The 22,458-nt window shown below is 43.0% G+C and overlaps 1 protein-coding gene across 3 annotated transcripts in view; it reads right to left on the bottom strand.

Moving 5' to 3' along the window:
- The window catches only part of KIDINS220 (kinase D interacting substrate 220), a 180,711-nt gene that overhangs the window by 2,455 nt on the left and 155,798 nt on the right, over positions 1-22,458 (bottom strand). For all 3 annotated transcript variants that reach the window (XM_040348643.1, XM_040348644.1, XM_040348645.1), the window contains 3 exons: positions 5,602-5,739; positions 3,265-3,363; positions 1,309-1,530 (listed from right to left, as the gene is read on the bottom strand). In XM_040348643.1, coding sequence (XP_040204577.1) covers positions 1,309-1,530; positions 3,265-3,363; positions 5,602-5,739 — 459 coding nt within the window. The remainder of the gene's footprint in view (positions 1-1,308; positions 1,531-3,264; positions 3,364-5,601; positions 5,740-22,458) is intronic.

Below are 22,458 nucleotides of genomic sequence, written 5' to 3'. Positions count from 1 at the left end.
AGGCGATGAGGGGGGAGGGCATGCTTCTGCACTACCAGGTGGTACCAAACCCTTGCATAATCAGACTTCTCAGACATGCAGGCAGAGCATGGGGCACTGTAAGCTGCTGCAAGTATGTGCAAACATGTTATGTAAATCTCCCTTTATATCCTTCAGAAGATTTTTCTTTTAAATATCAGGAACCTGTAATGATATATGGGAACTGCTACTTCCAGCAGTTATTTAAGTAGCACACTGCTGGACTGGCATCATTACGTCACCATTAGCGGGTCATTGACCTAGAACATGAAACAGGTGAGGCGGGGACTCCTGACAGCCACACTTCATTCCAGACCATAGACTCACTAAAAGGTAAAAGATAATCAATTCAAAACTTGTATAGGAAAATGTGAAAAGGATAATAATGGCACTGTCCTTAGTAAAAAGATGATAACTAAAAACCAAGCATTAACCTTACCTAAAGGTAGATATTTTATGGAACTAGAGAACCTAACACTATATACATCCAGAAAAAATATATAGCATAGCAAGTTAAACACAAACAAAATGGTTTTAATTGTTGCCTATTTTTTAAAAAGGTGGTCCGCCCGTCCCTTTAAAAATTAAGTCAGCAGCTACACATACTGTAGCTGCTGACTTTTAACATTAGGACACTTACCTGTCCTGGAGTCCAGCGATGTGGGCAAAAACAGGCGATCTTTGGATCAGCTGGTCGGGTGCTGCCATGGCCAGAGCTACTAAGGGAACCCGGCAGTGTAGCCTTTTGGCTTTATGGCCGGGCCCCTACTGCGCATACGCAAAGCGCGCTCTTACTATCCAGCAGATGAGGGAGGAGCGAGGAGGGGGATCGAACTCCTGACGTAGATCGCCGCGTCGCAGTCTCCCGGAAGTGGGGACAGGATACTTGTCAAAGACAGGTATAAGCTCCCCCCCCCCCCCCCCCGTAAGGTGCCAAATGTGGCACCGGAGCGGGGGGGAGCAATCAGATGAGCGGAAGTTCCATTTTTGGGTGGAACTCCGCTTTAAATTCTAATGCGGTCAACCAGAAAAAATGCAATACTCCCAATTAGACAACTACCAATCAGCTCCAAGAGAACAGAGAAATAAATGACTCCTAACCTACTTAATGGCAGTTTTTTATACACTGAAATTAACCATTCCATTAATGAACTGTAATACTTACAGCTGGAGATGCCCAGCTTTCTCAGGCCACATTCAGATTGATACTATTGGACATCAAGTTAGAAAATAGTCCCAAAGGCTAATCACTCTTTACAATGGAATTCAAAAAATTAAGTTGCTGTGTACCTGCCAATTACGTTGTGGTGCCTCCTCAAATCCAAGTGTGTTAAGTTCTTCAAAGCTGAAGCTGAAATCGTAGTTTTGACCAGCGAGGTCAGTATGTGGAAGTTCTTGGTTTGGCATTGAACGCCGGCTAACCTCATTGTGAGCAACTACATTTCTCACTGGCTCAGTTATACGGGTATCATCATGATGTATCTGTGTCTCACCAGTTCTCATCTCTTGAAGCTTTAGCAGAAATTAAAAAAAAAACGCACACAAAATTACTTGACAAGGCAAATACAATTTTCTAGCGCCCCCCTACAATAATACAGATAACACTACCACCATCACATATCACAAGCGAACGGGAAAGTAAGACAACAGTTTCTTTTCAAAAACGTTTTGTGATTCTATAGCTCACTTTCAGGCTCACGTGTCAAGTTAGCAGGCTGGAGATATAAGGGTGGAATGTTGACCAGCCTTCTTTTGCACCGCCTTACATCTCTTTGAGGAGTTGACCCATGAGATTTCCTGCTGATGTTCCTATTTTTTTAATGGCCAACAATATAGCAATACTGATAAAACATGCAGATTCTCAATTATACTAAATTACCCTTTACTAATTAGATTTTAATAACGAAAAGGAAGTAATGATGGCCTCAAGTGCCAGAACAAATTTTTCCCTACAAAACAAACTCCAACAGAGGAAGGTTTGCAAAGTACAGAGTCCTTGACACTGAAATCCCTGAATAGAAGATGTCAATTGGCTAAATTAACCTCACATCTACTCAAGTATCAGTTTTGGGTAAACTGACCCATATCTGTTTGTATGATCTGCATACAGGGTGCCGGACTATGGAGATTACAATGGGGGGGGGGGGGGTTTGAAGCACTTGATTAAAGCCAGAGGCTCTAATGGACTTCAAAAAAGGGTGGGCAGTTGTGTGGCAATAGCGAATGAATATTCGCTATTTTCACACTAAATCTCTTGCCTGCCAATCAATAAGCAGTTCGTAAGACCCATTTCCCGATTTTCCAAAACGTCAGGTGATCCTATTGGACTCCTAGCACCTAGGAGGAGAGAGGAGATGCACGGTGGAAGCCGCCCTGCTGGAGAAAGGGACACCGGAGCCGCCTAGATGGGGTCTGTGTTGGAGGAGGGGACACTGGAGCCGCTGGCAGTCAGCGACCGTGGAAGGGAGGGTATGTTGGTGCAGCCTCCGGCCTGGATCAAATCTCAGCCGGTCCCAATCCATCTAAGGTTGGCTTAAAGAGGAACTGCAGTCTGCTCACAATTTGTAATACAAAACATTTTTGACATTCTGAAGCTTCCCTCCACGTTGCATATTTTATATATACTGTGATTCTGAACTTGCCAAATATGCTGCAGAAAGCTCCCTCCACCAAGTCTGGCTGCATCCATTTTAACTGTGGGTAGATGAAGCTGCTGCCTGTGCAATTCCTGGATTTACACAGAGGCACACCTCCAGCCCTGCAGCTCTCATTACCCTCTTATGACTCATCCCCCTCCCTTCCTGGCAAACTCTCACAAGGGAGAGAGAGCGCTGTGCATGGTGTCAAAAGCCTAGGCTTTTTATCAGACAAGAAACAGGAAGTGGGCTGTAAAAGGTATTTACTGTCAGAAAAAAAAATGTTTTACTATCCAAAGTTACAAACAAGGGCATAAGATTTAATAGATGAAAAAATTACTGAAGTTCCGCTTTAAGCAACTTCATTTAGATGGCCGAGTGTGATAAATATGAGATGAGACTGGAGATGCAGGAAATCTTCAAGAACGCAATACTCTGAAAGCGATTTTTCCCAGGAAGCAAAACGAAAGAAATGCAGGAAAATAATACAGCTAGAGGGTGCAGGCACTGAGGCTCAGCCTGTAATAAGCAGAACCAACTATGAAATACCACATGCAGTCAAATGACTATCAGCAGACCAAACAAGTACAAATGTGACTAGAATCCTTACTGCACTCTTGAAGAGGTGCCAATCACCAAAGTTCATGCTCATCTCTTTCTTTAGCTCGTCCATGCTGCACTGTACCAGGACACGACCATTGATGTTTGCCTGCAGAGGAGACAGAGTAGTGAAGTGAAAACAGGACAACTCTGCCCTAAGCTCAGATAGAAAAGATAAATTCTACCTGCTATGGCATAGTTGTCAGTAGCAAAATGTTCCACAAAGCTAGCAATCCAATGGTTATATTCAATCTATAATGATGCTGAAAACATACATTTATAGCAATAAAAATAAACTTTACGTATTAGGGAATGTAGATGAACTAGCTCTATTATAAAGTTAAGCCTAATAAATGAGCTGGCACCACCAGGTTACTGTATATACAACTTTTGTTTTCTGGCAAGTGTCCCCCTGAGCACCTCAGATGCCAACATTTGGCACCCAATATGCCAATATTAAATTTCAGAACCCATAGCTCTGACAAGTTCCCCCTACCAATGCAATTCATCTGTCACAGTCGCCCACCTCACCTCCATTACATACCCTGGTGCTCGCAGGGAGATCACATATCATCCATGCTGTGCGCCAGGGAGCCGTTTCCCGCCGAATCCTTCCATTCTGTCCTACCCTAGTGCCAGGCAGTCTGCCTCCCTGCTGTGCCTGCATATGGATTCGCCACATGCAGGCTACAGGTCTGTCACTGTGCGCTCCACCCCTAAGTCTCTTGGCGGGCCCAGCATGGTCCCACTGTTGCTACACTTCAGTGCCCGAAGACAAAATGTCGCACCCCTGTGTAGGGCAGGAGCTGAAGGGGCGGACCCTGTTGCCAGGTCGACCCGACAGCAAGTTTGGGATACCCGGACACACAGAATCGCACCCAGCTCTGTAATAGCTCAGATCCCACCTTTCCAGGACCAAGCAAACTGGGGAAGACCCCTGCCTGGCATGCCTCCTCCAACGACCTCTGGATGTTCTTGGCTGCTGGCTGGGGAGTCCGTTAACCCTTGCTGTGCCAGACCACTGTGCACCCTTGATGAGTGCCCAAACTGCTGCCCTGTCATAAGGACTTAATCCTTACTGTGCCAGACTCCTTTCCATCCTTGTACCCAAATTGCTGCTCTGTGCCAAGGACTCAACCTTGGCTGTGTCACCCTGTGGTGCCCAGATTACGGCCCGTGTGCTGGCCCCAACTGTACTACTCCTACTGGGTAATACCGCAGTGTAACTTGCTGTGTCTGAATCGCTGCTATGGGTTTATGGACTTTGCCCATTGCTGTGCCTTATTACGATCCCATATTGTTACTACATAAGACTATCTTTGCTGTGATATATTGCTGCTGGTGGACTATTTTTTTGTGCGGTGTCTCGTTGCCCCTCCTGTACACCCATATTTTCCCAACACCTGCACATCAGGTTTCGTGTGATTGGTCTACGTGATGCGTGTGGGTACCCACAACTCCAAGTTTGGAGCTGGGGTCTGCAATGTAAACATGTAAGGTGGACACAGTGTCAGAAAATCAAAAAAAAGGTAGATGCAGGCATATCTTGGGGACGACTTAGCAAAGATTATGCTGGCTTGACAGCCGATAAAGGTGCACTTTAAAAAAAGGCCATGTAAAAATCTTTTATGGAATTATTCCCAGGATAATTGAGACCTAGAGGAAGGAAGGCTCAGCATTGTATGAGCTGTGAAACACCTGAATTCATGTCCTACTTTCCCTATGGCTTGAGGTGGTGGTTTTTACAGACCACAAAATCTGCCACTGGAGTCTAAGGGATGCCAGTAGCCGTGCACAATTTTTAAAGGAGTTCTATGATCACAGGAAACACTTTCATTTTAAAACATCAGCATTGTAATGGTAATATAAACAGTTATACTTGACAATCAAATCGTTCATGTTGTGAGTGCTGCCCGTCTGCTGACAATCTCTTTCCACAACTTCCTGGATTCCCTGCATGCTTTGCAGCTTCTACTCTGCTCTTTACTTTCAATTACTTTCAAGGACTACATATCCCATGGTACCTTAATGCCTGCACGTAGTGATTCCTGTACAGACTCCGCCTCCTGAAACTCCTCCTCTCAGCACCTCTGCAGTTCAGAAGGCAGGCTCTGTGAAATGTGACAGCAGTGCCTACTCATAGGGCATAGTGAAATACATGTCACAGAATTCAAGAAAGTAATTTTCTGGGGATCTTCACAAAGTCTACAAACTTCAAGATCATTTAAATAGCAGTAGGCTAGAAATTATTGAAATATATTGTGGAAATTAATATAAGATTTTACAATTTGGCAAGAGAAACCAACTTTAATTTTAGAATTATTAAAAATAATACATTAAAACTCACCTTGCGGATGGTTGCAGTGTACTGTGCCAACATGCTCTGATCAATGCCTTCAATTTGCTTCAGCTTTTCACACACTGCATCCACATTCAAGGCACTTAGTGCAGAAGAGTGCGCAGTTGCCACACCGCCACCACTAACCTGCTCACAGAGGAACACAATGTAAGCAGAGAAGATAAAAAAAAAAGGCAAACAGATAAGCCAATAAAAAGCCAAGTACCCTCATTATTATAACCCAGTTATGGGACCATCTGAGCTCTTCCTATAGAAAGCCTCCTATCCACACTCCCCACCCACCTCCGCACCCATTAGATACAGAGCATGTAGTCCTTTTGCATGTCCGATTTCAATTTGCAGCTAGCATACAGCAATTCAGAAAGCAGACAAATTTTAGGTAATTACACTGAACCGAAAAATTATTTCATTAGCTTTAAAGAAATACATAACTAAAGAATGTAGTTTTGCACCAGAGAGTAATAGTGCTTCTAAAACACATTAACGTTTTTTAATTTACCTAGGTGCGCAAGCATTTCTGAGCAACAAAATAAAAACGTAATCGCTACTGCCCCAAACAAAAAGACAGCTTTTATGATGGGTTGTTGATCACATAATAAGCACCTTTGAAAATATAACCTCTTAGGTTCAATTTCTTCCCCTACTGTCAACCATGGTCCAGGCCATCCCAAGCACAGGAGGAATGAAAATTGGTTGGAATGCATACAGAATGCATTGTTTACATATCAGAAAATACAGTGCAGAACACATACAGCTCAGTACACAAGCTATACGTGTCAGTATACACGGTGCAGAACACATACAGCTCAGTATACAGTCTATCCGTGTCAGTATACACAGTGCAGAACACATACAGCTCAGCACGCAGTCTATCCGTGTCAGTATACACGGTGCAGAACACATAGCTCAGTACACAGTCTATCCATGTCAGAATACACAGTGCAGAACACATAGCTCAGTACACAGTCTATCCATGTCAGAATACACAGTGCAGAACACATACAGCTCAGTATACAGTCTATCCGTGTCAGAATACACAGTGCAGAACACATACAGCTCAGTATACAGTCTATACGTGTCAGTAAGTGCCTGAGAATTTGCACACACACCAGTGCCCCCAGAGCAAGCAACTTGCTATTAGTGGCACATAAAGAAGAAGAAGAAGAAAAAAAAAAAAAGGAACGGCTGCACTCCCAATTCGATGCAAAGGATTTATTTCAGGAGATCATAAAAACAAACTACCTGAGCATAAGGCTCAGTTTCTTAACAGGCGACACGTTTCACACGACTAGCGTGCTTCATCAAAACCATTTTGCTATTGGTGGTACTGGCTAAAGAGGAGGAGCCAGGAGCGTAGATGGGGGACCCAAAAAGAGGAGCATCGGGGCTGCTGTGTGCAAAACCACTGCACAGAGCAGGTAAGTAGAACATATTTATTTTTCTAAATAACAGACTTTAACCACTTAACACCCGCCGCACGCCTATTTACGTCCACAGAATGGCACGTACAGGCAGATGGGCGTATATATACGTCCCTGCCTTCTAGTGGGTCGGGGGTCCGATCGGGACCCCCCCCCGCTGCGTGCGGCTTACCTCGGGGGAGCGATGGCGCGGCTATTCGTTTATAGCCGCTCCGTCGCGATCGCTCCCTGGAGCAGAAGAACGGGGAGAGCCGTATGTAAACACGGCTTCCCCGTGCTTCACTGTGGCGGCTGCATCGATCGAGTGATCCCTTTTATAGGGAGACTCGATCGATGACGTCAGTCCTACAGCCACACCCCCCTACAGTTGTAAACACACACTAGGTGAACCCTAACTCCTACAGCGCCCCCTGTGGTTAACTCCCAAACTGCAACTGTCATTTTCACAATAAACAATGCAATTTAAATGCATTTTTTGCTGTGAAAATGACGATGGTCCCAAAAATGTGTCAAAATTGTCCGAAGTGTCCGCCATAATGTCGCAGTCACGAAAAAAAAACGCTGATCACCGCCATTAGTAGTAAAAAAAAAATAATGAATAAAAATGCAATAAAACTATCCCCTATTTTGTAAACGCTATAAATTTTGCGCAAACCAATCGATAAACACTTATTGGGATTTTTTTTACCAAAAATAGGTAGAAGAATACGTATCGGCCTAAACTGAGGAAAAAAAAAACATTTTATAAATGTTTTTGGGGGATATTTATTATAGCAAAAAGTAAAAAATATTGAATTTTTTTCAAAATTGACGCTCTATTTTTGTTTATAGCGCAAAAAATAAAAACCGCAGAGGCGATCAAATACCACCAAAAGAAAGCTCTATTTGTGGGGAAAAAAGGACGCCAATTGTGTTTGGGAGCCACGTCGCACGACCGCGCAATTGTCTGTTAAAGCGACGCAGTGCCAAATCGCAAAACCTGGCCTGGGCATTTAGCAACAAAATGGTCCGAGGCTTTAGTGGTTAATGTTACTTTTAAACAATTACTCCTGTTCAGTCTTCTCAGAAATTAACTGTACTAATATCAAGTTGGGAAATCATAGTGGTTCTAGTAATGATGGTTTATTTCCAAGATTTCTGGAAACCGAGGTAGCAGAGGAACTGGAACTTATCAACCAAGCATGGTTCTCAGATTATCATCATTTATAAAAGACAAAATAAGTCCACAGAGGGGTAACAAAAATGGTGAAAACATGTTTAAAAAATATGGCAGACTTGGACCACTTGGTCTTTTTTCTGTCATCAGTTTTCTATGTTTCTTTGTCATCAGTGGTGGACGTCTTAATTGTTATAGGGTCCTCAAATGCAGACCTCCAAAAGGGCCACACATAATATTCAATGAATGTACAGGTAATAGTTACAACATTCTAGAACTCACGGTAGAATACTGCGAGTCGAAAGAATGCAGTATTCAGTGTTTTTTTGGTAAGCTTTGAAAGCTGCTTACAATGTTTCCTAGTTGTTCTGCGTGTTTGAGTAAAAATACTTTTGCCTGGAAGAGAGGTCAGTGCCTGTTAGTGAGAGTACGTGATAGGTCGGGAGTGAGTTTCAGTGGAGCACCATAAAAATATCAGTATAAAGGGCAACCGATGCAATCAGTTATTTCTCGACTTCTTGATGTCTGAAAAAAATATTACTTAGTTTTCCATGGTGTTAGAAAAAAAAAAATATATATCTTTGCCAACCAGTTGTAGGAAACTTTCTTGGGGTTGCAAGTGCTATAGCCTCCTCCCATGTCAGTTCTTTCCCCAGAACTTAAAGCGGATGTCCGCTGAAAAAAAAAGTATTAAAAAAGTCAGCAGCTACAAATACTGCAGCTGCTGACTTTTAATATTAGGACACTTACCTGTCCTGGAGTCCAGCGCCGTCCGCAGCAGAGGACGAGCGATCGCTCGTCACTCTGCTGCCCCCCTGCCATCCTCGGTGAGGGAACCAGGAAGTGAAGCGCTCTGGCTTCACTGCCCGGTTCCCTACGGCGCATGCGCGAGTCACGCTACGCCTGCCGATTGGCTCCCGCTGTGTGCCCAGAACACAACGGGGACGACGACGGGAGGCGACGTCATGCCCGAGACTTTATGGCCAGAAGTGGGTGCAAATACCTGTCTTTAGACAGGTATCTGCACCCCTCTCCCCCCTGAAAGGTGTCAAATGTGACACCGGAGGGGGGAGGGTTACGATCAGCGGGAGTTCCACTTTAGGGTGGAGCTCCACTTTAACCCAAGGGGACAATAAGGGTCAGTTCAAGTCCGACCCTGCATATGCATTTATTGTGCTTAGTACACCCTTTTCCCATTGTTGCTGGAAACTTACAAAGCGTGAGAACAAAGCGTCAGGGTTGATGTTTTAACCTCTGAGTGTGCAAAATTAAAGAGAAATCACTAAAGAGACACAATCTCCAAAGTCATGGCTCTGAATAGTAACCCCACAGCCAGGATCCTGGTAATAGCCTCTATCCATCAAAAATTTAACATTACAGGAATATTCCCAGCCTTCCCCACTTCCCATCTATATTTGACTCCATCTATATTTGACTATAGTTCTTCAGAATAGTTCCTTTGCAAGTTCCAGAAGATCTCCATCAATTTGCCTAGTGCCTACTTCAAACATGAAAGAAAGATCGACAGCTTTTATATTGAAAATGACAACATGTGTATACCTCAGATCTTTAACAAGACCCAAGCACTTAGTGGGGGTAGGTCTCCTGGGCTTCACTGCTTTATAGTGAACACTCCTTACAAGCTTGACTTTTAAAACGCTGGGAGCATGGAGCAACTCATATGTGCTTGTTCCTGACTCGGCCCCACCCCCTGCTCCCTCGTGACTGGCTTTGTTTGCGAGCACTGGAAGCCTATAGCTCCCTGTGCCCCAGCAAAGCCAGCGAGACCTGGAAATGAGGGGAGAGAAGAAGAGCTGCAGACATGCACAGCGCTGGATCGAATGAGGGCTTAAGTAAAAGGGGGGCTGCTGATGCCTAAACATTTTTAAAGTGGATGTAACCCCCGAATAAGAAATTTGAGTGGAACACATATCTGCAGTGTTTTCTTATCTTTCTTCAAAGCACCATGTCCCGTAGCCGTCTCCTGCTCTGTTCTTCTGTTATCAGCCTGTTAACTGTTAAGTTCTCCGTCACATATGATAAAAGCAGCCCGAGTTGTGTTGGAGAGGATGCTATAAATAGATTAGCCCTATACGATTAAAAAAAAAAAAAAAACAGAGCTGAAAGTCTCTACATATGAAGGGGGGGGGGGGGGGGGGGTGTGCGTGCCTTTCCTTCAATCAGCTGTCTTGGTTGTATGCCCACGTTTAACTGAAGTGCTAGCCAAGAAAAAAATAAAATCTAACACGATGTGCACTTTCTAAACAGTACATAAAGATGAAGACAGCAGATACACATGTAAACCTTATGTAGCGAGATTTGTTTAATCTCTTTGTATCATCTGAGGTTGTTCAATTCACTGGGTATATGTGAGGGTTTACATCCACTTTAATGCAAAGAATGCATCAAGGTAGAAAATGTTTAGGTTTTAGATCTACTTTAAGTTCTCAATTTTCATGACTGTCTGGATTGTAATTTACACACATGGCAAGACCTTCAACATTGATTTTCAATTAATTTGGACTTTTCGGATGTTGTTCTCAGCAGTATATAAAAGTGTGAGAATGTGAACATGTTCTACCACAAGTGCAATGTGTATTTTGTCATCATACACATTTACAAGCCACATATTTGTCTACTGGCTTAATGTTGTGCTATACTGTGTTACAATTTCCCCTTGGTGTTGGAACACACTTCTGAAGAAGCTTCAAGACAAAAATACTGAGAACACTGCAGTACCGGAGGTTTCATAATGGAGATGGCTTAATCAAGTTCCTCACAGGAGCCTTCTGTATGCGCAATGGAACTGTAACATTTACTTCAATAAAGGAGTAATACTAATTGTAAGTACACTGATGTACAGTGTTATTACACCATGTACGGTCTTATTGCAAACACCTATGAATATTTTCCTGACCACTCAAAAAAATAAATAAATAAAAATAAAATTAAAAAAAGAGCCAAACCTCTTTGAATGTTGCTACTACGATCTAATAATGGCTAAAACCAATGGACACCGTTCTGTAATCCATTGTGCTCCTGGACTTCTCTACTGCCTTTGACAAAGTTGACCAACCCCTCCTCTTCCCCAAGGTTCTATTGTTGGATGCCCCTTCCTAACTAATGACACTACAGTTAATTCACTCCCTGGTCATCTCTCGCCTCGACTACTGCAACTCCCTTCTCATTGGCTTACCTATACATAGGCTATCCCTTCTTCATTCCATCATGAATGCTACTGCCAGACTCATCCCCCTTACCAACTCTTCAGTGTCTGCTTCTCCTCTCTGCCAATCCCTCTCACTGACTTCAGCTCATCCAACAAATTAAATAAAAAATACTAACAACTTACAAAGCCATTCACAACTCAGGCTCCCCAGCTACATCACTAACCCGGTCTCAAAGAAACAACCAAATAGTTACTGTATTTATCGGGGTATACCGCGCGCCGGCGTATAACGCGCACCCCAAGCTTAGAACGGTAGTTTAAGGAAAAAAAGAAAACTTCCATTTTTGCCCTGCGTCCATCGGCGGCCTTGTCCGGCGTCCGGCTGCGGCCTTGCGCGGGGTCCGTCCAGCCTTGTGGCTGTCCGTCTGCGGCTTTGGAGGTGTCCGTCTGCTGTCTCCGTCCAGCGTGTCCATCCGCACCTTGGCCGGGGTTGCAGCGGTGTTTGTTTTTTGGATTTGGCGCAGAGAGGAGACGGATTTCCTATGTGTTCGGCTTGTCTCGGCTCCTCTTGCGTAGCTACGGGCGGAGCCAAGCATAGCCTAGCCGAGTGCGCAGTACACTCGGCTCGGCTCTAGGCTGCGGTAGGCGGAGCCAAGTGCTCGGCTCTAGACAGCGGGGATCAGCGTATATCGCGCACCCAAGATTTTCCCACAATTTTAAGGGGAAAAAAGTACTCGGTATACGCCGATAAATACGGTATTTGTTCCTCCCAAGACCTCCTGCTCTAGTTCCACTTGTAACTTCCTCCCAAGCTTGCAAGACTTCTGCCCATCATATGGAACTCCCTAACCCAATCTGTTAGATTACCTCCTACTCCACTCTTGGGTGATCCCTGAAAACCCTCCTTTTCAAAAGAAGCCTATCCTGCCCCCACCTAACAACGGTACTTATTTTCTCCATCAACCCATCCCCCAATTATTACCTTTTGTATTACTTGACCCTCCCTCTTAGATTGTAAGCTCTAACGCACAGGGCCCTCCGACTCCTCCTCTATTGAATTGTATTGTAAATGTACTGTCTGCCCTCATGTTGTAAAGCGCTGAGCAAACTGCCGACACTATATAAATCCTGTACAATAACAATGACTACAAGCGCAGTTGTAATATAGACCATAGAAATATTTAAAAGAATCACCCTTCTGAATACAATATATACTGTACACATATACTACTAAGCATTATCTGTGCCTTTGCTCTTTTTCTGTGGAGGTGTCCATTATGGGTTTTAATACGGTCTCATCTATGCACAGTCATTATCTGGTCTCACAGAAAGACTACCCCTGCTATAGGTCAACGAGATTTGGGTTAAGATATAAATGTCTTCTTCCCTTATGCACAAGTATCTCCTTAGCTTGCTGCCTCAACTATAGGCTGGTGATGGCCAGATCCATCACATAGCCATATCATACTTAACATGGCAGCCACTACAGAGAAAGCTTCTGAAATTACAGGATTTGGCCATGCATGTGGATAGTTAGAAATCACACCAATATAACCTTGGACATCTGATTTAGAAACAGTTCCATGATTTTGGGCTGCAGAAATGTGTCTCCATTCAGCCAAAAAATTATTTGTGAGATCAGATACTAATGTTGAAAAAAGTACTGGCCCGCAATTCATGTTCCAATGTATACCAAAGTTGTTTAGTAGTGCTGAAGTTATAGTTTTGTGAAGGTCATTTTAGTTTGTACTATAATGCTTTACTGGAGACACCTAAAGTTAATTCAGAACGGGTGTCCCGATACCTTTGATCACAAACACGTGAGAAATATGGCTGCCTTCAAAATTACACCCCGTGATAATTGTTTTCTTTTTCAGGCAAACTTCAGATCTTTATTCAAACAGTGCAGATAGATAAAATGTGATATAATTGAACAAGAACAGAAGGAAAAAAAATGCCCTTTCAATAATTTATGCAACAAAATAAGCAAGCACACATTTAGCATCAAAAGCTAGTACTGCCCCCTAGCAGAAATTACTTCTCGTCTATGACATTGCCTATGAGTTCAGATGCAGCCACACACAGAGAAGTTAGCTGTGGTAAGGGACAGATATCCGAGCCTGGGCGCAGCTTATTGCATCCAGGCTCAGACTTCTGTCCCGAACTGTAGCCATCTGTTCTATGTGTGGCTACATGCAACTAGCAAAATATAAACCCCTTCCCCTATAATCTGTGCCTCAACAGCCAAGCCGATAAAGTCAGCGATTGAGCAGCAGGATGGTGGTTTGGTCCTTGGGCCAGAAGGCATGGATGATCCAAACTGCTGCACAGAGTTTGCCATGAGTCCAAGTAGGTCGAAAAACAGCATCCTCCTGGGCCAGTTCAGCGTGATGAGAATCACTGGGTTTCCCTCCATCTGCGTAGCAGGCGGGGGAGAATTTGGAGTGTGAAAAAGCATACAACAGGTAGAACTGATCCCATTGGGTTACTGGAGAAATTACGTGGCAGGCCTGAAGGTCCCTGCAAACCAGTCCATTTTTTCTCTCCAACACCACATCTGAAAGTCCTCAGTCTGTGACAGAGTTTAAAATGCATTCAGATGGTGAGTGCCCCCTCAGATCCTGGCGAAAAAGAAAGTCTGCCTGCCAATTTTCCTTGCCTAGGATGTGGATCGTGGAGGAGGCTGGAATGTATCATTCTGCCTGAGAGGATCAAGCACAATTAACTTTTGAGTAGTGTAACTCTGTAGTCTGCATTGTTCACTGAACCTTGGCCAATAGGCATAGGGAGGACTGATCATTTAGCAGAAGATGGTCCAGGTAACTCACAAAATGCATGTCCTGGCAACAGGGCAAAGCGAAGACTGAGACCTAGATGAAAATCCAGGGAGCAAAAAGGATAGGCCAAAAGGTAAGGGTGACAAATTGGTAATTCAGATCACCTAGAGAAAATTGTGAACAGTGTTGAAGAAGAAAGGGATTGTGCAAGTAAGCATCCCGGATAGTCTACTAAAGCCAGAAAATCTCCCAGAAGGATGAAGGCAATAACCAATGTGGCCGATTTCATGCTGAGCTTTTAAACCCAACGGAACATGGTTACTATTGAACAAAACGCTTTGGAGTAATGAATAGCTGTCCAAAGTGAGGCCAGTCACCATATAACTGGGTAATTGTAATGACTCCTTGCGGGAGACCTTAGGGAGTGAAGACTGGCTGCTCTAAAGCTAAACAGGAGTGTACATCATCAAAGGTTGCAATGACAATTTAGATAAAATTTTGACCAAAGGCGCCACATCCTGATCCAATTCTTTATAAGGACAGGGAGACTCTTTCAGCTGTGATAAAAATGGGTTATGAACCCTTAAACCAGCGCACTCTGTATCAATAGTGCATAGGTTCTATTATAAAGTGAAATGGTACAAATACAAAAGAGAAGGTCATGGTGAGACCCAAACAAAGTCTAACATGAACAGAAAAGATAAAATAAAAATAATATGTATATACACAGTGGGGAAAATAATTAATTTGATCCCCTGCAGATTTTGTACGTTTGCCCACTTACAAAGAAATGAAGAGTCTCTAATTTTTATCATAGGTGTATTTTAAATGATAGAGACAAAATATTAACCAAAAATACAGAACACACATAAAAATCGAGTTGCAGTTGTAGCGAGTAAAATAAGAATTTGATCCCCAAGCAAAACATGACTGTTTGCCAACAAGGGTTTCTCCACCAAGTACTGAGGTAAGACTTTTCTTTTAGTTGGTGATGAGGTTTGCACGTTTCTCATGAGGGTTTTTGGTCCACTCTTTTACAAATTTTCTCTAAATCCTTAGGATTACTTGATAGTCGCTTGGCAACTAGATGTTTCAGCTCCCTCAATGCATTTTCTATAGGATTAAGGCCTGTGGAGACTGGCTAGGCCACTCCATGACCTTAATGTGCTTTTTCTTGAGCCACTCCTTTGTTGCCTTGGCAGTATGTTTTGTGTCATTGTCATGCTGGAAGACCCACCCTGAACCGATCTTCAGTGTTCTGGCTGAGGGAAGAAGATTCTCATCCAAGATTTTACAATACATGGCCCTGTCCATTGGCCCTTCAATGTGGCAAAATTGGTCTGTACTTTTAGCAGAGAAACAACCCCAAAGCATAATGTTTCCACCTCCGTGCTTCATTGTAGGAATGGTGTTCTTATGGTCATAGTCAGCATTTTTCTTCCTCCAAACATGGCGAGTCCCCCTCTCAGGAAAGCAAATGGTAGCCATGCCAATGAACATCTAAATGATTCTGAGAAAGATTGGGAGAAAGTGCTGTGGTCAGATGAGACCAAAATTGAGCTCTTTGGCATTAACTTGGCTCACCGTGTTTGGAGGAAGAAAAATGCTGACTATGACCACAAGAACACCATCCCTACAGTCAAGCATGGAGGTGGAAACATGATGCTTTGGGGCTGCTTCAGGTACAGGCCGACTTTGTTGCATTGAGGGCCCAATAAACCGGGCCATGTATTATAAAATCTTGGATGAAAACCATCTTCTCTCAGCCAGAACGCTGAAGATGGGTCATGAACACATCTTTCAGCATGACAATGAGTCAAAACATACCACCCAGGCAACAGAAGAAGCACATTAAGGTCATGGAGTGGCCTAGTCAGTCTCCAGATCTTAATACTATAGAAAATTTATGGAGGGAGCTGAAACTTCGAGATGCCAAGAAACCATAAGGATTTAGAGAAGATCTGTAAAGAAGAATGGACCAAAACCCCTACTGAGATGTGTGCAAACCTGGTCAAACTACAAGAAATGTCTTACCTCTGCTTGCCAACAAGCGTTTCTCCACCAAGTACGAGTGTCATGTTTTGCTTGGAGATCAAATACATATTTTGCTCACTGAACTGCAACTCAGTTTATAATATTTTGTAGTATTTGTGGATGAGGCTCTTTATCTTCTCAGATGGTAAAGCTGCCCATTCCTCCTGGCAAAAAACCTCCAGTTCCTGTAAATTCTTGGGCTGTCTTGCATGAACTGAACGTTTGAGATCGCCCCAGAGTAGCTCAATGATATTGAGGTCAGGAGACAGATGGCCACTGCAGAACCTTCACTTTATTCTGCTGTAGCCAATGACAGGTCGACTCTGCCTTGTGTTTTGGATCATTGTCATGTTGGAATGTCCAAGTACGTCCCATGTGCAGCTTCCTGGCTGATGAATGCAAATGTTCCTCCAGTATTTTTTGATAACATACTGCACTCATCTTGCCATCAATTTTGATCAAATTTCCTGTGCCTTTGTAGCTCACACATCCTCAAAACATCAGCGATCCATCTCCGTGTTGACAGTAGGAATGGTGTACCTTTTATCATAGGCCTTGTTAACTCCTCTCCAAATGTAGCGTTTATGGTTGTGGCCAAAAAGCTGAATTTCGGTCTTATAACTCCAAATGACTTTGTGCTAGAATATTTGAGGCTTGTGTCTGTGCTGTATGGCGTATTGTAAGCGGGGGTACTTTGTGGCATTTGCAAAGTAATGGCTTTCTTCTGTCGACTCGACCATGCAGCCCATCTATCGTCAAGTGTCTTCTTATTGTGCATCTTGAAACAGCCACAGCGCATGTTTTCAGAGAGTCCTGCATTTCACCTGAAGTTATTTGTGGGTTTTTCTTTGCATCCTGAACATTTTTCCTGGTAGTTGAGGCTGAAATTTTAGTTGGTTTACCCGACTGTGGTTTAGTTTCAACAGAACCCCTAATTTTCCACTTCTTGATTAGAGTTTGAACACTGCTGATTTGCATTCTAAATTCATTGGGTATCTTTTTATATCCCTTTCAGTTTAATACAGTTCAACTACCTTTTTCCGCAGATACTTTGACAATTCTTTTGCTTTCCCCATGACTCAGAATCCAGAAACATCAGTGCAGCACTAGATAAAAGATGCAAGGGTCTGTCAGGAGTCCAAAAGCTCATTGACCTTTTACACACACACACACACACACACACACACACACACAGACACACACACACCAATTACAAGCAAACAGATTACAGGTGAGCATGGTTACCTTTAATCGCCAAATCACCAGGGTATGTAAACTTTTCATCAGGGTCATTGGGATAGTGTCTGTTGCCATTATGATTTAAAAAGAGTAAACACACAGTTGATTGATAATAAATGGCTTTAGCCAAACACTAACCATGAGTGAAAGAAAAGTTTTTGTGTTATTCATATTCTCTGAAAAATGGCCAAGAAATCATAAATTCTGCCAGGGTATGTGAACTTATGAGTGTGTAAATCTCTCTCACACACACGCGCGCATACAATTCCGTGCTCCCAATATTAAAATAAACACATAGAGCAACCTAGTTTCGGGCCAAAAAACAATTATGTAAAGTTCATCCTACACACCTGACAGACATGACATCCATTACAGGTAGTCATGTAAGGCATGGGTAACAAATGCTGTGTCCTCCAATGGGAAGTGGCCCAGACCGATGTGCCAGCCAATAAAGGTTTATATGGCCAGGGGAAAATAGATCCTCTTAGTGCAGTTTAAAACTTTTGTTGCCATAAAAACAAGCATCAATTACAGTCCAGCAAGATGTAAAAAGACCATAAAAAACGAGCAGGCACGCTGATCGCGTTCTACTTCCGTTTCAGAGAGATGGCGGAAGTGACGGTTCAACCTGACGTGTTTCATCAGCAATGTCTGACGTCATCAGGGGTCATGAGTCTAGTCGGTTATTAAACATTGAATATATAAAAAATATATATTTTTCTTTAATAAAATATATAGTATATATTGCTGGTAATAGGCACATGGGCTATGTATGCATGTTTAAGCAAATATCAATAAAAATAAATACTTGATTTGAGAAAGAAGAGGTCCCATCACCTAAGGACATGAGTAAACAACTAAGGCTAGCTAGGAGAGGGAGGGGTTATATAGGGCAGGGCTCGACAAATCCCGGGCGCCAGGTCGCCATGGCGACTAGAAATGGGGCCCTGGCGACTTGGCTTGGAAGGGGGGGCCATCTGGTGGTGAGCCGTTGGTATTACACGTTATTACCACCAGATGTGAGCTGGCGCCATCTGGTGGTGGCCGTTGGTATTACAAGTTAAGCATTACAAGTTAAACAGCAATTCTAATGTCATTTTTCACTATTTTCACTGCCATCTTCTTCCCTCTAATTAGAACCCCCAAACATTATATATATTTTTTATCCTAACACCCTAGAGAATAAAATGGCAAACGTTGCAATACTTTCTGTCATGCCGTATTTGCGCAGCGGTCTTACAAGTGCACTTTTTTGGTGAAAAAATTACACTTTTTTTAATTAAAAAATAAGACAATAGTAAAGTTATCTCCATTTTTTTTTTTAATATTATGAAAGATAATGTTACGCCGAGTAAATTGATACCCAACATGTCACGCTTCAAAATTGCGTCCGCTCGTGGAATGCAGACAAACTTTTACCCTTTAAAATCTTCATAGGCGACGTTTAAAAAAAATCTACAGGTTGCATGTTTTGAGTTACAGAGGAGGTCTAGGGCTAGAATTATTGCTCTCGCTCTACCAATCGCGGCGATACCTCACGTGTGTGGTTTGAACACCGTTTACATATGGGGGCACTGGTCACGTATGTGTTCGCTTTCTGCGCGCAAGCTCGTCGGGACGGGGCGCGTTTTCTGGCTCCTAACTTTTTTACCTGGCTCCGAGATTCCAAGCAAATTTGTCAACCCCTGATATAGGGGATGTCCCTGCAGCTCTCTTATACCAGTGTCCAGTCACTTGAAGGTATCTACATTTAAACCATAGTTTAAGGCCAAAATCCGTGTCCTGCACCATACGACTGGAAAATGACTTCCTCCACGTTGTGCAAGTGACAACCAAGTTCACAAATTGGCAGTTTAAAATAAATACAAGTACATTTTAAAAAGATTAAGAACAGCAAGAAACCTCAGCATAGCATCGTACAGGCATCTGCAGTATATTGTATTGCTCCTTGCCAGAGTTCCCTTGTCAAGCATTTATCCAGTGAGGAGCCAAGAACACAGGGTTAAATTGCTGATTCAGCACAACATGAGTATTAGCATGCAAGCAGCAGCCTGTCCACAGCACGTTAATGTGGGATGAACAATTTGCCGTATAACTATTTTGTGTCAAGTGCCATCCATTTGAAATATGCAGATTAGTATCTCTCCCCACAAGCAATGTTTTATTTAACAGGCTGTCTCTACTTTGTTTTGTATGCGAGAGAAAGCGGAAGTCTACAATTCACTAGCTCCAATTTTATTTTAGAATTTATTTTAATTTTTCCCCCCCCGTAGGCTAATAGAAGGGGGGGTACTTTATACAAATGTGAAAAACGATTTCTGAATATTGGCATAACAGAAAGAGCATTGTTAAAGCTATGCAAACCTTAGTGCGCCCAGCTCACCGAGATGCTACCTGTTTTTATTGACCCAATGCAGATTTATGTTGCTGCGTGGAAAAATGATAAAATATTCAAAAGAACAACTACAATTTCCTTACATTGGATGTTTATCTTTCAAATAAAATATTTAGCTCAACCCATGAGGCAAACAATGAGATTCTTCAATGTTCATATTAACTTCAAAAGGAGAACTCCAATTTCTAAGTCATAATCTAGAGATGGTGTTATTGCCTTACTGTTGGAATGATGATGACTCTCTCCCTAGACAGCGGAAAAATAACTTCTAAAGAAGGCTGTCAGAGCAGTGCTTAATTGGCAGAATAAAAAGTGTCAATTTCAGCTGAAGTTGTTTTTTTTATTACAAGTGGAAAACCCATTCAGTATGGAAACCCGCTCAATATGAAAATTGATCTTTACACAATAAAAAATTAAAGCCAAATCATCTTTAATAAAGGCTATGCTACACAATGTTTCACAGATTGCGTACTTGAAAGCTCAGAACCAATACAATCAGTCATAAGGAAAGTTTTTGGCCCCTAGGTCGATCCATGAGTGTGATTAATCAGTCTCTCCAATAGGCCTTAGGGAATAAAAAAAAAAAAAAGAAAAGGCATAGACATATATAGTTGTACTCATCATAAAACCCACTTCTTGACGTCTATTGAGGGACACAGGAATTCAGAGACTGTTAGGCTGCATTCCCAACTACCAAAAAATCCTACACCGACAAAAAGAAAGAAAAAAAAAGTGGGTGAGAAAATCAATCTCTACTCTCAGCATGCCTCAATTTTAGGGAAAGCAGTACCAAGAGCACAATCAGACAGAGGGGTGGGGACCACCTTATTTTCTTTCTGGTGAGGGATGTAAAACTAGACAAATATTAATGTCTTGAAGGAGGCTACCATTAGCCCCAGACATAGAGAGTCAGGCAACTACTGGACTGAAAAGTCCAAGTCTGGGAGCAGAAAGAATATACTTTTTGCTAGGGAAGAAAAACTCTGGCTTGAGCTGAGTCTGGGATAAGACCCAGATGTTCCACGTGAATGAATCTGTTTTAGTTGGCTTCTGAGGATTCAGGACCCAGTCAAACTTTTGCAATGTCTGGAAAGCCCAGACTAAGTTGTCTGCCAGAGCACATGCCAAATATTCCCCAAGAAGACAACGTCCCACGATAGAGCTCTGAGGGCACAGCAGAGCTAGCACATAAGCTAAACGGCCACCAAGCCACCTTGGTGAATGTTTGAGGTGCATAAAGCAGGCAATGCCACAAGCTGGAAGTGCCAGTGATGCACAGCAAAGCAAGGAGTTGTGCTGGTAAAAAAAAAAAAAAAGAAAAAGCACCTGCAGGTACGCTTCCTTGATGTCCACAGAGACCAGAAAGTACCCTGATTGAGAGAGGCCAATACAGACCCTTATGGATTCCATGTAGAAATTCTACAGCCATTTTAGTTTGGGATTTGAACGGGTTGAAGTAGAACCCCTGGAACTATACCGTCACACTGAGCAATGACACAGTGAGCAATGACACACTGCTCCAGAAAACCTACTAGGGCAGCATGGATTTCGACTAACCTTTGAGAGGCACCCCCAGGCTGCAGATCTGAGAAACTGGGGGACTTTTTAAGTCCAATATTTGCAGGTGGGACTGGGAGCCAGACTAATGCCCCGTACACACGATCGGACCTTTGTCGGACGGAATTCCATCGGAGTAACAGAGAACATGTTCTCTATGCAAATTCTGATGGAATTCATCGGAATTTCCGATGGGGCATACACACGGTCGGACTTTGATGGAAAAAGTCTGTCTGACTCTTTCCATTGGAAATTCCCATCGTGTGTACGGGGCATTAGACTTGGCCTCAGAGGCTGAGGTCTGGGAGTAATGAAAGGAACTCTTCTTGGCCCCTGAGGAGAAGCAAGCCTTCCTAGATTCAGCCCTCTACTTGTGCTGAAAAATGCTTCAAGGAAGCCTCTACCCATAAGCCTAGGTTCTATAATGTAGCTAAATAACACTCGCTACTGAGAAAGTAACATTCCATTGGTCCGGCTAGTGAGGGAATGACTTCATAGTAAAATGGTGGTCTGTTATTACTCTTGTTGCTAAAGACTTGCTACCAGTGACAAGATTGCTTATGTAACAGCTGCTTCCAGGCCCAGTGTTAAAAAATCATCATCGTAGTAACAGCAACACAAGAGACAATTTCAGGCGTTAACACATAGGTAAAGACTCGGACAAATCATTTACACCCAAATGTTTTCGCCCGGAACAGAAGCAGCCAAAACTGCTGGATATCACCCAAATGTATGTGGCATGCATTACTAAAAGTTTCAGCTCCACACAGTGGGTATCAAGGATGGACATCCACCCTGCTTTTTAAATGTCATTTTCCAGTTATTTGTGTACTTCCTTCTTCGCCAGTATAATCCCAAACACAGAATAAGCCCAGAGAGGGCAGTAAGCTGTTCGGGCACAGTGTCAGCTGCAGTTTTGCTTCAAATTACTGCAGTAAGAGGGTTATCCTGGCATTAGAGAGAAGTTATGTTCCCTTCAACGTGGAAACAGGCTCTAGGCGACCAGGAATGCAGGAGAGAGCAGATTTCATGATTGTTATAAGCTGGCTGACATACATTTGTTTGCTCCCAAATAAACAGCCAAGTCAATCTGTGTG

This window comes from Rana temporaria, chromosome 4 (assembly GCF_905171775.1).
Source record: "Rana temporaria chromosome 4, aRanTem1.1, whole genome shotgun sequence".
Lineage (NCBI taxonomy): Eukaryota > Metazoa > Chordata > Amphibia > Anura > Ranidae > Rana > Rana temporaria.
The sequence above is the reverse complement of the archived record's forward strand: the minus strand, read 5'-3'. Positions and strand labels throughout refer to the sequence as shown.